General features: G+C 37.4%; 2 protein-coding genes across 3 annotated transcripts in view; one reads left to right on the forward strand and one right to left on the reverse strand.

Moving 5' to 3' along the window:
* Coq6 (ubiquinone biosynthesis protein COQ6, mitochondrial) overlaps window positions 1-16,896 on the reverse strand; it is a 47,303-nt gene that overhangs the window by 10,374 nt on the left and 20,033 nt on the right. The gene's annotated exons all lie outside the window — the stretch shown is intronic.
* The window catches only part of pyx (transient receptor potential channel pyrexia), a 34,085-nt gene continuing 17,595 nt past the window's right edge, over window positions 407-16,896 (forward strand). Inside the window, exons 1-3 of the mRNA XM_034977956.2 lie at window positions 407-543; window positions 2,760-2,922; window positions 16,498-16,714. Of these exons, the coding sequence (XP_034833847.1) occupies window positions 502-543; window positions 2,760-2,922; window positions 16,498-16,714 (422 nt within the window). The 5' untranslated portion in view covers window positions 407-501. The remainder of the gene's footprint in view (window positions 544-2,759; window positions 2,923-16,497; window positions 16,715-16,896) is intronic.

Genomic DNA, 16,896 nt, shown 5'->3' on the forward strand with positions numbered 1-16,896 from the left:
GTCAAACATATAATCCTCCTTTGGACTTCGCCGCAGTCGATTAAAACAGTAGACACGTAGAATAAACTTTGACTTTGACTTTAAAACAATACAACTTACCTACAAGATTTAATTGAGCTGAAAATTATGAGAATCAAACTAGGTATAACTTCGCGAAATTGAAGTGGAGACGACCCGCACACCCACGAAGCCCCCGCGCTAAACCGGTGCGGGATAGCCCGGTGACGTGCGGGTGTGGGGCGTCCCCCCGCCTCATACCTCGATTGCCATGTCGACCTGTCTCGAACTATACGATTGTATGGAAAGCACTAGTGAGCGCGATAGCATTACTTCTCTTAAACAATTAATTTGTATATATTTTTAAATGTATATTCGTTAGTCCGTGATTAATATTTTGGTGGGCCGAGACGCTTTAGGAATCAAGCGATCATTTCAGTTACCGACGAATCGCGGCCCGATCACGTTATGATCATGCGCAGGAGTTTGTGTTAAACGCGCCCCATGCCTTCTCTGAAAACTACCAAAAGTGACACGAGCAAAAAGGTTCTAAACAATATCCTTGTATGTTAGTGTGTTTCGGGAATAAGAAAATGTGCTCAAGAGTTCAAAATTAAAGTAGTTTGATATTTCAATATGCTTTATTACAACGTCCTACGAAATTAATATGGTTACCCGGCAAATCAAATCAAATTTTATTTATTTCACGTAGGACAACTAGTGTCTCTTAGCCTAATTTACACGCATGAAGTTGTTAACTAGTTAACTAAATTTTAACTTAATTTTGAATGATATAATGCAAGTAAACAGTGAATTTAGTAATAAGTTGCAACTTGCAAGTTAAAATTTAGTGTGCCGCGCATTTTTTTTTTTTTAATTCAGATACAAGTTAGCCCTAGTCTGCAATCTCACCTGGTGGTAAGTGATGATGCAGTTTAAGATGATACCGGGCTAACCTGGAAGGGGTATGGCAGTTTTTATTAAACCCATACCTCTTTGGTTTCTACACGGCATCGTACCGGAACGCTAAATCGCTTGGCGGCACGGCTTTGCCGGTAGGGTGGTAACTAGCCACGGCCGAAGCCTCCCACCAGACAAAACGGCATCGAGTGCCGCTATACAGAAATCACGTCATTTTATTACTGCAGTCCAAGACCCTATTAGACAAAACTACAAAATTATTAACGGTTTTTAAATGACCATTACAATTAACTAATAATTGCCTCTTCATCAATTAATACTTACATTAATACAATTAATACCCGGCTGAGTTTGTTGTGGGCTCTTCTCAGACCTGGGCGCGTTTGGAACCCTCGTAGCTTTAGTTTTAAGTTTGCGTAATAATTATCACCACTATATCTTACAAATCTAACACCAGACCATCAATAAGAGTAATTTATTACCTATTTTGAATAAATCATTTGACTTTTGACTTTCAATTTAATTCTATTACTGCGTCCTTAATATAACTTTGATTATTGATATACCTTACGTGACAAAAACACGTAGGTACCTACCTTTATATGTATGAATTAACTAAGTACATACATATAGGGTAGAGATACTAGTTACTCGATAATGATTTTAGGCATCATTTATAACTACAATGGCAAAAAATTTATATATTTATTTACCTACCATTGAACCTATAATTTTTTTCAGTTAAAATGGTTCTGGTTTTATTTGCACAACGCACAATGCACACCGACAGAGTGGAGTAAGATGAGAGACAACATCTTTCTGAAAACAACTCAAACTAAGCTTTATTTACCCAGGCGGCCAAGCTTCCCTATATGTGTATCTTCCGTGTTTTGTTTTCATTTATCAAACACATGTCAAAATACATAGAGCTGAATTTCAGTAGTTATCAAAGGTTCTACATCACTCCGTGGGTATGCGTTGGCCCTTATAGTCTTTCTGTCCTTAAGGCTCATATACACGACGTTGCCAACGACAAAAGCAGCTGCAACGGTCGCCAATCGACAAGTCAGCATCAAAGATCTGCGTCTTTGGCTTTCAGTCTAGTGACAAAATGTTGGACGCAGCATGCTATAACCGCAAGCATGGCTACAAGTCGACGTACCGGCGACGACGGTCATTTGACCAGGGCCGGCTTAAGCATATTCGGCGCCGGGGTGAGAAAGTTAGCCTGCGCCCACCCCCGCTCTTGTTAACAAAAAAAAGGCAGAGGTGTGCGTAGTGGACAGGCGCGGTTGCAGCTCAAGTTTTTGGGGGGTCTTGGCCATTTTACAGTTCCTAGTGTCAACTTTAATAAATTATAACAGAGGTAGTCCGGCGCGGGCGGGCTGATTACGTAAAATGTTGCAGTAGCGACAGCAGTGGCAATCCGACAGTTCATTTGATGTCTCTCTTCTTCTTTTTCTTCTTATTTTGCTTTGTGTCTATTGCTGTCTCTCTTTAGCCGGACGTTTGTCAGCAATGATCGCGAGATTTACGCCTGTTGCAAGCCTGTCGCGAGATACGTAATTACCCCGCGGGTCAGCTTTGCCTGCGGTGCAAGATTCCATTAGTTAGTTAGCGCTTCCCAGGCCTCTATTTGCAATTGTTTTTCACATTACTTTGTTTACATTTTCAAATTATAAGGACCTATCGAAATTTATGGAGTTCGCATTGCGCCGCCTAGAACTCTGCACCTGGGTGCACCGCACCCCTTGAACGCCCGGGTAAAGACGGCCCTGGTTGTTTCTGAAGTAGGTAACGTGCCGCTTGTGTAATGTGTATATGAGCCCTTATTGTCGTAGGGTTTCCACGAAGGCAGCGCGCGATGGCAGGACGAGATCAGCGAGGTGACGGAAGACGACTCCGACGAGGTGGAGGCTGGCTACATCTCCAGCGATGAGTCCGCGCACGCCGCCGACCTGGGCGACCGGCTGAGGGTCAAGTCGAGGGATATCTGGGAGTTAGGTGCGTGCTCTTATCTTTTACAAGCTGCCCGCGACTTCGTCAGCGTGGAATTAGGTTTTTAAAAATCCCGTGGGTTTTGATTTTCCGGGATAAAAAGTAGCATATGTCATTTTCCAGGTCGTTATCCATACCCATGCAAAAAATCACGATAATCCGTTGCGACGTGATTGAAGGACAAATCAACAAACCAGCAAACAAACAAACACACTTTCGCATTATTATAATAAGGGTACTGATGGCCGTGATAGCTTAGTGGTTAAGACATCCGCCTCCTATTCGGGAGGTCGGGGGTTCTATCCCGGGCAAGCACTTCTAACGCAATTAAATATCACTTGCTTTAACGGTGAAGGAAAACATCGCGACGAAACCTGAAGTGAAATCTGCCAATTTACTGGGCTAGCATAGCGGACTATGGCCTAAATACTTCTCAGAGACCAGTGCTCAGTAGTGAGCCAGCGATAGGTTAATCATGATGATGAAGATCTTTTATGGCATACAAAATATTAAGGTGCCTGTACATGAGTTTCTCGTCAATTTCTTGGAGCCTCGAGGCATGAGATTAGCCGCAAAATCGGCCTCAAGGTGAACCTTTAACTAACGAAAGGTTACACTTACACCAAGCCCTGCAAAACTGAAGCCAATCTCAACGTAGAAGAAAACCGTCTATAAACAACAATAAAAGTATTTAGATCAAACACTGAGAAGACGAGCTAGAAAAAAACTTATAATTGTCAAAAAAAAATTTTTGCTTTTAAGTTTATTCGTTCAAACTTTATATTGATGTCGTAAGTTTTACCCATGCCACGTTCTAACAAAATTCTCCCACGCTCAAGAATGATTATTATATGTAGATCTATAATAATACCTTTGTTCATAATATGTAACCAGAATCTTAAGTACCTAACTATTTTATTATCATTTTAAAGTTACCATTTGTCTATTCACTCCCATATTTTGTTAGATGCTTTATTAGCTTGCATACACGCATTGACTTATATGTATACTACTTCGTATGGACAGGGTTATTGTACAAACAAAATGGCACCGAAAGAAAGAAAAGACGTTTATTTATACAATTGTGCCACACATCACAACTTAAAGCTAAGAGCTGGTTATTCCGGCGCTTCTTCCACCTAAGAACAAGCAAAAGAAGCGCCGGAACAAACTGTCATATTGTATGGCACAACCCGAAAAAAGGGTCCGAGCTCAGCATTATGCTGTATGCCTTGTTGCACAAGAACATACAGTGCTGATTTTCAGCTGGTACCCTGAACCGGGTGACGCCACGGAATCCTAAACTAATGATAACTAAACATAACTAATAAAATACACGGAAACATAAAAAAATCACTAACTAACAACTATACTTAGTTATTTAGCACCATACATATTTCAATGTCTAATAATAGTAAAACAGACTAAGCACACCTACATAATTATATTATAGGTACCTATATACATATTAACTTAAAATAAATGTTAACACCAAGTAATAATATTATATAAAACAACTATATATACATACATATACGTACATTAGGGTGTCCCTTATTTTTCAAAGTTTGAATTTTTTAACGCATAGGCTCTAGTTTTGTTTATTTGACCCTAAAACACTCTAATATCAATTTTTTCCTTATTTGGATAACTGCAACCCGTGCCGACTTGAGTTGGAAAAATGTTCATACAAGTTGCGCTGCAAGTGCCGCCCCACGCTCGCTCTATTTGTCGATTTATCTCGACCTATCATTATTAACGCGTATTGTTTGATATTTTAAAGATGTCAGTGAAATGGAGAAGCGTTGTAAATAAGTATTTTCTGCATTGTTCAGGTAAATCACCAAATAACTGATACGAAATTACCGTCTAACCGTCAAGTTCTCACAGTTCTGTTTTAACATTTGCGAAATCATGTAAAGTGTTAGTGAAATCACGAATCTTATCATTCAAGAGTGTATTACATTCTGAGGAAAGGCTGAAATACCCACCAAAGCTCTTCCTAACTGTATAAAGAAGCTTGTGGATCTTTACCAAGTCTGGCGAGGGGTGCAAAAAAGCACAACATGCTTATAAAAGCTGCGAGGAGAGTTTTCAAAAAGATTTGGATAATTTATTCGATATCATTCACACTGGTGTGGTGGTGATGTCCAGGTTGTTTATTGGGTGTAGAGAAAAGTTACATGAAAAGGATGAAAGGGCAAGACAGAGAAAGATTGAAGAAGAGAAAAAAGTGGCTCAGGCAAACGTCTTCACAGAGGTAATTGACGTCCTTTTACACAGCATTATACCACCTCAAGAACTAGTAGAACTACACGATATGCCTGCCAATAATAGGTCTTAATTGCCACGATTATCCAATCAACGGACCTTCTATTCAACGAATTCGAACACAAATGGGAAAGGATAAAGCGGATTTCATAAAAAATAATTTTCAGTATAACGTGCCCGAATTTGTTACTGTTTACTGTGACGTTGTAAATTTTGAACTACTAATTAGCGTTTCGCTTTTAATTAAAATCTATTTTGTTCAAAGTATGTTGGTGCCACCTAGCATCAAGGTGCAGAACTACGCGTGGGTCGATGTTCAGAGTTCATTCGAGCCACAATAGATGGCGTTTGCTTCGTTGTCAATTGTCGTAAAAATAAAACAAAATAATTAAATAAAACCATAATATCATTTGTTTATTGTTAAGTCATTAACAAAACGGTTCTTATAATATATCCTTAGGTTCCGCAAATATTCAAAAATGAATTGGCTTCATGATCAAACTAAATGACAGCGGCTACACTCGGGTTGCGTCTGGCAACACCGATTGGTGAGATTTAGAATTTTCCTGGAGTCAACATGTGAAGACGAATTTTTTTCGTTCCAGGAAAATCTCACTTCTTTTCGCCCATGGCTTCGCCTGGGAAAATACAATAGTCATAAATTTTAGTCATCCTAACGTATTTTCAATGTTTCATCAGTTATGTTCCAGTTATTTTAACTTCCCAAATAAATGAGGATAATGGGTTGTGGGTGGACTTCTGAAAACCATTGGTGGCCAGGAGTTCAATAGGGTTTACGTTTACGTTTTTAATTTTACGTTTACGTTTTACGTTTAGCTTCAGTTTTCCGTTTAGTTTCCGTTTGCGTTTCCGTTTTTAGTTTTCGGTTTTCGTATTTATTTCTTTTGCACATTCACGTTGGCAACTTAATTTCTATGGATAAGACTTGGTGAAAATCTTTGTAAGGAAACATTTCGGTTGTGAAGAATCAAGTTAAATTGAGTTTTGGATCTTGGCCGATGCCGTCCAGCTACATTGCAGTCTTCGCACCTACAAGTAAGCAAATGTTTGTATCCTGGAACAGTTTAGTGAACCTTCTTAGTGTATGTGTACAGTAAGAACCCTGTCTTTACTACTGAGCTTTTATTTTGAAACAATTTTATGAATTTTACTGTGTCATTGTCTATTCCATGCCAATGGCATCTTAAATTTAAAACATAGATCTTATGTACTATCTACCTAAGTCATTCTAATGTATCTAAATTAAGTCTTGGCATTAAGCTAGAATAACTAAGCATTATTAGCCATCATTCTGTATTAAGCGACCCCGGTAAAAGTTACATTAAAAACAATTTTGCCTAACATCTAGCAAATTTCATTTATAACACCTCATATGCATTACAAGGGAGTCGACGGCTAGCTTCTATTCTTTACTAGGTAGATAGATCAAGTAAAGTAAATTAAAATTATTTTTTTTTCCTCTAATCTTTGTAAGGTGGTAGATTATTCCGTATCCGGGTATATTTCTATTCCGCCCAATGTACCACCCTTACAAATGGCGCCCGAACGTTTTTTTATATAGTTATTTCAGTATATTTTGAGAAATTTTGTGAATTTTATGAAATGTACTCCGCTGATTGTACAATTTTCTAAGTAGTGACACATTGCAAAGAGCACTAAGCTGTTTTTATGGTTAACTAACTAAATAATAACTGATAGTTAGAAATTTTGTTTGATAGTTTAAGTAATTTTCTGAGTATAGTCCAACAGTGGTTGTTTCTTATTTAAATAACACATTATAAATGGTGTTTATGCCGTTCAATTATGTTATTTGACTTACCTTGGAGGTGTATAAGTGAATGTTTGCCTTCAGTTTAGTAATAAACATTGCTTAACTGAGTTGTTGTTGGGTATTGCTTTCAATAGTAAGTACATCTTATGTTTGAAAATTCCGGTAACTTAGTATAATTAAAGTTTTGAAACGCTATGTGCTGTTAACTAGTTACACACATACATTTATAAATACTAAGAGTTACAACTTGTGAAACTAAATATATAAACTATATTCAGAGATTACATTAAGTTCAAGTAGGAAGTTATGAACAATTTTTTTTTTCAGTGACTTGATACTTCATTATTTTGTTGAAATTTTGTTTAGAGCTGTGTTAAGGTTATGATAAAAGCTACTTCACACACAAAACATGTTAAGTTTAATTGAATGCTGGTAGTTTAAAGTGACATTTAGAAACAGATTTTGTTGTATTTTAGGTTATGTGTTAAAAGTGTAAAGTAACAGTCATCAAACCATTGCACAATCTCTTTGTTTTTTTTTAAAAGATAATATGCTATTCAGAGTTCATTGCAACTTTGTTGCCTGTTTACTTTTGTAATTGTAAAGGTTGTAACACACTGTGTACTCATAAAGGTGATACTGCACCTTACAATCATTTATTCAATTTTGGGAAGTTTATTTTGTTATATTTTGTTTACTATAGTAATAATATGTGCTTGTATTATTAACAATATTTTGGAATAGGAACATAATTGATAAAATAGGTTAGGATAGACTTAAGAATATTGTTTTTGTTGTGTATTTTGCTTGTGTATATTTAATAGTTTAAATAACTTCTTTTGTGTTTGTGTTTAACCAATTTGTATAAGGCTAAACATAGACAGTTACACAAGCTCGATATTTTGTTAAATGTGTTTTGACTTAACACAATGGAACAGACTTTTGCCCAGTTTCATTCACTTTTGAAGGACGAATTGTGTTATGAGGTATCCATTCGTTCCGAAACTCCAGCACCTACAGTGCTAGGTTTAAAGAAACAGTTAAAACAATTAATTCAGGAAATTCCTTCTGAATCAATTTTAGAGACGGATTTCACTTCTGAAAGTGAGTTAGGGGTTATTACTAAAAAACTTCAAGACTTAGAAGATTTATTAAAAAAGTGTTCTGACACTAAAGATAGACATGCCCTCTGTAGGTCTAAAGCTTTAGCTTCACATTTGTACTTTAGAATTTTGAGAATACAGTGTTCCGAACTCAGCTTAATAAGTAGGAAGAGTGAATTACATACAAAGTTGCAGAGTTTGATTTCCAGATTAGATGCTGACAATGAGTCGTCTCACGACGAATCACTGGATTCCGAGAGTACCGCCGTTGACTGCACTGGTGATAAAAATGTTGCCAAGTGGAAGTTAAATTTCAACGGACAGGGTGATCCGCGCAGTTTCATCGAACGCGTTGAGGAATATAAAAGATCTTATGGCGTTTCAGATGGAAAATTATTTGTTTCTGCATTTCATCTTTTTACAGGCCGAGCATTGTTATGGTACAGAGGCAACAAATGTCAAGTTTCGTCTTGGTCAGAATTGAAAACTTTATTTTTAGAGGAATTTGATGCAGTAGATTATGACTACAGGTTGCTAGGTGAAATTCGAGCAAGAACACAAGGCTCTGAAGAACCTGTGTCTATCTATTTCGCTGTAATGTTTTGCATGTTTTCAAGGTTGTCAACACCACTTTCCGAAGAACAAAAGTTACAAATTTTATTACATAATATTCGCCCTTTTTACTCAGAACAATTAGCTCTTGTTGACATTAAGTCTGTCGCAATGTTGAAGGAAAAGTGTCGCAAACTAGAGGCTGCGAGGCAGCGTTCCGCCTTATTTTCTGAGCCTACTAACAGTAAGGCAACTTTAAGTTCAGAGTTTGCTTACAAACAAGTGACAAAACAGATAAACACACTTTCAGTCACACCTGCACCTAAGGTTGATACAAGTAAAGGCACTGATTTTACGAAAACAAATAAACAACTATGTTACAAGTGCGGCAAGGGTAACCATTCCTTTAAATTTTGCAGGACAGTTCCGAAATTTATTAGATGTTTTTCGTGTGGACGTCAGAACTTTACAGTAAAGACATGTCCAAGTTGTAGTAAAAAGGCGATTAGTAAACCCGCTCCGGACAAAAACTCAAAAAACTAATTAGTAAGAACTGTGCAGAGACACAAGTAAAGAACTTGGTCATTAACAACAAAACATCCCTTTTACCTGACACAGTTCTGTATTCAGTGGATAAACGAGACTTTAGGCCACATTTAAAGGTTTTTGTTGACGGTTTTGAGATTACAGGTTTACTAGATTCCGGTGCTTGCGCGTCAATTTTGGGTAACCAGGCGCACAAGGTTTTTTTGAGATTCGGTTATAAATTGCATAGCAGTATTGATACCACATTTTCAGTGGCAAATGGAGACAAACTTGATTGCATGGGTTATATGTTTATTCCGATTACTTATAATTCCGTAACTCACATAATAAAATTTTTTGTAGTACCCTCTATAATAGCGGATGTTATTTTTGGCTGTGACTTTTGGAAAACATTTCAGTTAGCCCCTGGCATTTTTGATAATTTAGAATTAATTAAGGCACCTTCTCAATTTTACAATATTTGTGCGATTGATAATGAACAAATTCATACCATCACTTCTTTTGAAAACTTATCATCTCAACAGAAAGAATTAGCCCAGTCTGTAGTAAATAAATTTTCAGATATTTCTTCAGAGAAAATTGGATTGGGTAGAACAAAATTAATTGAACATGTTATTGACACCGGTGATGCCTTGCCAATAAAAATAAAACAATATCCACTTTCTCCCGAAAAGAAGGAAGCTTTAAGTAAAGAGTTAGATAGGATGCTGGAAATGGACGTAGTTACTCCGAGTGAAAGCCCTTGGAATAACCCAGCAATTTTAGTGAAAAAGGCAAATGGAGACTGGAGATTTTGCCTAGATTGCAGGAAATTAAATTCAGTGACAAAGGGGGATTCATACTCAATACCGTACATTCCACAAATTCTAGATAGCTTGAAAGAGGCAAGGTTTTTATCATCGATTGATTTAAGTTCAAGTTTCTGGCAAATTCCGTTAGCTAACGACTCTCAGGAAAAAACCAGTTTTACAGTTCCTGGTAGAGGGTTATTCAAATTTAAAGTCATGCCGTTTGGCCTATGCGGTGCACCAGCACGACAGCAGAGGTTAATGGACCAGTTATTTAATCAAAATTTTTGTAGTGATATTGAAAATGGAATAGTATTTTGTTATATAGATGATATTGTTATTTGTTCTGCTGATTTTGAAACCCATTTAATTTTATTAAACAGAGTTCTGGATAAACTAAAAATGGCTCAACTATCCATAAATTTTGATAAATGTAATTTTTTTAGAAACTCTTTGAAATATTTAGGGTATATAGTGGATGAATTTGGTTTACGCACAGATCCTGGAAAAGTTGCCGCAGTTTTGAACTTTCCGACCCCAAAAACTGCACAGGAGGTAAAGATTTTCCTAGGCACTTGTTCTTGGTACAGGCGCTTTATTAGGAATTTTTCAACCATCGCTGCACCACTCAATAGACTAACGAGTAAAGGAAAGAACGCACCTAAATTTGAGTGGAGCGAACAGGCAGAGGTAGCATTTAATACATTGAAGAATGCGTTGGTAACCGCACCTGTTCTTGCGGTACCGAATTTTGAAAAACCATTCAAAATACATTGTGATGCTTCTGCATATGGTGTTGGCGGTATGCTGACGCAAGAAACCGATGGTTGCGATCATCCCATTGCGTATGTCAGTAGGAGCCTAAATAAAAACGAAAGGAATTACAGCGCGACGGAACGCGAGGCTCTAGCTGTGATTTTTGCAGTGGAGAAATTTCAGGCTTATTTTGGTTCCAAGCCAGTCACAATTATCACAGACCATGCATCCCTAAAGTGGTTCTTAAATTTAGAAAATCCCTCAGGACGACTCGCCAGATGGGGTTGTAGATTATCACAGTATAATTTTGTTATCGAACATAGGAAGGGTTGTGATAATGTAGTTCCGGATACCTTGTCGAGACTCATACACGTAGATGTAGTTGGTGATCGTAATGATAACTCTAGTCAACAAGTTTTGGTAGATGACTGGTATGACAAAACATTTAATGGCTGTAAAATCAATCCAGCAAATTTTCCGAATTTTTGTATTTTGAACGATAAACTATATCGTTACAGTAAATGTAAATACCAGCTTCTCAGTGAGTTCGACTGGAAAGAGGTAGTCCACAAGAACGACATCCTTAGAATTATGCAACAAAACCATGCAGATGCAACTGCAGGTCATTTTGGTGTGTTCAAAACTCATCGCAGATTATCCCTCAGATATTTTTGGCGTGGTATGTATAAGGACGTGGTTGAGTACGTTAAGAATTGTGATACTTGCTCTGCGTATAAACACACGACATCAGCCACTCCAGGTCTGCTTGGGAAGCCTAAAGTCTGCGAGAGACCTTTTCAGGTCATTTCGGCTGATTTAGTCGGACCTTTGCCTAGGTCTAAATCAGGATTTACATTTCTTTTTGTGGTGACGTGTTGTTTTTCGAAATATACAATGTTGTTTCCGTTACGGCGTGCCACAGGTGCCGCTGTTGTTAAAGCGCTAGAGAATTTTGTATTTTTGAACCATAGTGTTCCAGAGACTGTGATTGTGGACAATGGGTCCCAATTTACAGGATCTGAATTCCGTAATCTCATTAAGCGTTATAATATTCCGAAATTACACTACACACCACTGTACACTCCGCAAGTTAACCTTGTTGAGAGGTACAATAAGGTTGTTATGACTGCTGTAGCCGCTTTTGTGAAAGATAACCACAGGTCCTGGGACGAAAACCTGTACAAGGTCCAGTTCGCCATAAACAGTGCGGTTAATGAATCCACTGGATTCTCCCCGTTCTTCCTTGTCCACGCTAGAGAACCGGTCTTAAATGGTTCCTTCTATAAGGACACGGATAAGGAGTACGAGGCCGGAATTCCAAGGGAGGAATACGCAGGAAAGTTTGGAACTTTGGAGGACATATTTGGTCAGGTTAGGAGAAATTTGTTTCAGGCTCATGCAGAGTATGCAACGCATTACAACTTAAGGCGTAGGTCTGCAAGCTATTCTGTTGGGGATATAGTGTGGAAAAAGACCTATCCACAAAGCGACGCTACAAATTTTTTCGCAGCTAAGCTGGCACCTAAGTATGAAAAGTGCAGGGTTGTCAAGGTTTTGTCACCTTTGGTTTATGAACTAGTTAGAGTAGCTGACAACCACCCAATAGGCACTTGGCATATTAAGGATATTAAGAAGTAGATATTTGCCATTACTTAGTTTGGTCTAAACTGCTTGAATATTTAAGTTATCAATATTCAATTAGGAATTTGAATGAGTGTAGTGATGTTCTGAGTTAACAGTTACATTACCATGGTTCAGTTGAGGAGGAATGTAGTGGATGTATGTAGGGATGAATATGTGATGATTGGAATGCTTGTGGTAGACCAACCGGATGAGAAAGTAAAAATGCAAATATCGTACTTTGGGGATAACGAAAAGGGGGGGGTTTTGTGTTTTGTTTTCGTTTTCCTTCTAGATAATGGATCATTTCTGTTATTTTTCCGATTCTGTTCCGAGATCTATTTTCTAGGAGAGTTATTTCGTTTTTTTTTTCTCATATTCCGATTTTGATTCGGTTTTATTTTTCCGAATGGGATAGAGAACGGTTGCCATATCAGATGGACCCGTTCACAACCAGATTTTCCGTATTTGTTGAGTAACAAATATTAAGATGGTAGTTTAAAAGAGTGAACCACCGTAGGCCTAGACGCATTCTATCAGTCAGCTGAAGAATGATGCCAAGATGTTTCCACTCAAGTGTCTTAGACACCATGAAGTTTTTTTGTATATATTCTTTTTAGAAGTTAGGGTTGTGTAGTTAAGTATAATGTATAAAACCTTACACTGTTTTCAGTATATTTATTTTGTTAGACAATTTTCCTTGTTAGTAGTAGATGTGCGTTCACGCGTAACTTCTGTGTTTTTTTGTTTGTTTGTTTCAGGCAAATTGTTAGTAGTTGTTGGATGACGCTGAGGGCAGCGTGGTTCAACCTGTTGAACCTTTTCGTAGGAGGGGAAGTATTGTGACGTTGTAAATTTTGAACTACTAATTAGCGTTTCGCTTTTAATTAAAATCTATTTTGTTCAAAGTATGTTGGTGCCACCTAGCATCAAGGTGCAGAACTACGCGTGGGTCGATGTTCAGAGTTCATTCGAGCCACAATAGATGGCGTTTGCTTCGTTGTCAATTGTCGTAAAAATAAAACAAAATAATTAAATAAAACCATAATATCATTTGTTTATTGTTAAGTCATTAACAAAACGGTTCTTATAATATATCCTTAGGTTCCGCAAATATTCAAAAATGAATTGGCTTCATGATCAAACTAAATGACAGCGGCTACACTCGGGTTGCGTCTGGCAACACCGATTGGTGAGATTTAGAATTTTCCTGGAGTCAACATGTGAAGACGAATTTTTTTCGTTCCAGGAAAATCTCACTTCTTTTCGCCCATGGCTTCGCCTGGGAAAATACAATAGTCATAAATTTTAGTCATCCTAACGTATTTTCAATGTTTCATCAGTTATGTTCCAGTTATTTTAACTTCCCAAATAAATGAGGATAATGGGTTGTGGGTGGACTTCTGAAAACCATTGGTGGCCAGGAGTTCAATAGGGTTTACGTTTACGTTTTTAATTTTACGTTTACGTTTTACGTTTAGCTTCAGTTTTCCGTTTAGTTTCCGTTTGCGTTTCCGTTTTTAGTTTTCGGTTTTCGTATTTATTTCTTTTGCACATTCACGTTGGCAACTTAATTTCTATGGATAAGACTTGGTGAAAATCTTTGTAAGGAAACATTTCGGTTGTGAAGAATCAAGTTAAATTGAGTTTTGGATCTTGGCCGATGCCGTCCAGCTACATTGCAGTCTTCGCACCTACAAGTAAGCAAATGTTTGTATCCTGGAACAGTTTAGTGAACCTTCTTAGTGTATGTGTACAGTAAGAACCCTGTCTTTACTACTGAGCTTTTATTTTGAAACAATTTTATGAATTTTACTGTGTCATTGTCTATTCCATGCCAATGGCATCTTAAATTTAAAACATAGATCTTATGTACTATCTACCTAAGTCATTCTAATGTATCTAAATTAAGTCTTGGCATTAAGCTAGAATAACTAAGCATTATTAGCCATCATTCTGTATTAAGCGACCCCGGTAAAAGTTACATTAAAAACAATTTTGCCTAACATCTAGCAAATTTCATTTATAACACCTCATATGCATTACAAGGGAGTCGACGGCTAGCTTCTATTCTTTACTAGGTAGATAGATCAAGTAAAGTAAATTAAAAATTATTTTTTTTTCCTCTAATCTTTGTAAGGTGGTAGATTATTCCGTATCCGGGTATATTTCTATTCCGCCCAATGTACCACCCTTACATTACTGGGATGGAAAACTGTTTCCTGGCCTGTGAGAAGTTCTAAAAAAGAATGCCTGCCAATCCTTACTTCATTTGGAGAAAAGGAGCAGTACTTTCTTGCAGTACTAAAACTGGACATCTCATTTGACAAAGATCAAGCTAAAACAGTTGTAAACGCACTTTGTGACTAGAACCTCAATGATAAGTTAGGTACAAATAATGTGCTGGGATACGACATCATCCAATACAGGCAGCTTGAATGGAACTTGTGTACTTTTGGAACAAAAATTACATAGAGAGATGATACTCTTCTTTGCCGCTATTATGTTTATGAATTGGTTCTTAAGTGTATTTTAATCAAAAATCCACCTAGTTAAAAGTTTAAAGACAACTGGAAAAACAGTGACCTTAGTTCTATCGTAACATGCAGTGATTTTGTAAAACAATATCTTTATGACGCAACTATTAACGCATTGGCGACGTTTTTTTAAGCATAAACTCCAATAATGTATTATGCGTGATGATTATCGGGAACTGATCGAACTATCTATAATTTTACTTATTGTTTTAGCTGAATCATTGAGTGCTTTCGTATCCATCAAGCGCAAAATTTGTTTTCGAGTTTGAAAATTCAGCAAAAGCAGTTTTTATTACGCTGTGTTCAAGAACACAAAAAGATGATTCTAGTCTGTAAAAAAGAAGAAAGTATTGTGAATAAATTATGTAACTTTAACTGTTTAATAAATAAAAGTGTTACTTAAATTTGTCTTTTCATCAATATTTACATACAACATTCATATTTACGACGACCTAGCTATTTATTAAGAAGTACTCAAAGACACCATCTTACATAAACTTTGGGACCCTGTCGGCACGGGTTAACATGAACGTAGGAAGTTAAAATTTTGTATTTAAGTTAAGCTTAGTATAATAAACAAAATTGGAGGGTATGCGTTTTGATAACTGCAAAAAAAAATTTTTCGTCCATATAAGGGACACCCTAACGTACATACATACGTACGTACACCGATTAATTGGTGCTTATGCACCGATGCAACCTCAGTGACGTCTGGATTTCAAACGGGTCGTTCATTATCATCTCTACATAGTATAAAATAAAGTCGCTTCCCTTTGTCTGTATGTTTGAACGCGTAGATCTTTCAAACTACGCCACGGATTTTAATGCGGTTTTCACCAATATATAGAGTGATTCAAGAGGAAGGTTTATAGGTATAGTTTAATATTGGTTTGTGTTAATTTTTTGAAATATGACGATATTTGAACAAAATGTCGGAAGAAATCAAGCTTCCATCCAAAATTAACAAACAGTAGGATTGCCACCACATTAGTATCTACATTGCACCCATGCGAAGCCGGGGCGGGTCGCTAGTTAGTATCTAAGAGGTGGCGCTGATTTATTTGGTTTCTAAACCGTGAAATTTTTTGTTCGTTTGACTTATATTATTATCTTGTCATTTATATCAATGCCTACATGTGATTCTACCAATGTGCACAGTACAACTGGATTCTTACCCATTATACATTGAATTCTTAATCATTTGAACTCAAGACTATATAAGGTGTGATAGACTGCTCTGAACTACACAACAAGCTCTGCTGCGTTTATGCACCCTCTAATTACAGCTACCTCCGCCACCGCTCCAAATTTTTCGTAAGTCCGTTTAGTCGCACGGTAGCGCGCTCCAGGTCACCCATACCACGCACTTTGGCTGCGCTCAACGCGCTGCTGAAGGAGTCCCCTCGCTGTGACATATTTGCTGACAAATGGGCTGACCTCATGGGTCAGATCTTGCACTTTTGTGAAAATTTATAATTTTTCACATTTTTTTGTAAGTATATTTATGTTAGTATAGTTAGTTAGTATTCGTAGTTTAATTAGTGTAATTGGGCTTTATGGCCGTTCTAATTAAATAATAAATAAATAAATAAAGACTAAATATTCTACCATTCCAGAAGAAATTCTACAGTCCTTACATAAGCTTCCTCTATCCGATGAGATATCAGCGTTAGTAGAAACAGGGCACTATGAAGACGCCATCAACTTTGTATCTCAAGATGAAGTGGCAATGCGCACAGCAGCTCTCTGGGCTTGCTGGATGGGCAAATGCTCATTTCTCTCCAAGCTACTGAAGAACGGAGCCGATCCTAATAGCGCTGATGATGCTGGGAGGTATGTATCTTTTTTTTAATTTATAGACTAGCGCTTGGCTGCAATCAGACCTGGTGGCAAGTGATATCTATTTGCTCTTGACTTAAAGGTACCCATATTAAAAGAGGACAACCCTCCATCTCCCATGGCCCCACCAACCTCTCGGTTATATGGGCCGAATCGCGGGAGGGCGCCCGTTCGGT

Source organism: Maniola hyperantus, chromosome 18, assembly GCF_902806685.2.
Source record: "Maniola hyperantus chromosome 18, iAphHyp1.2, whole genome shotgun sequence".
In the NCBI taxonomy this organism is placed as follows: Eukaryota; Metazoa; Arthropoda; class Insecta; order Lepidoptera; family Nymphalidae; genus Maniola; species Maniola hyperantus.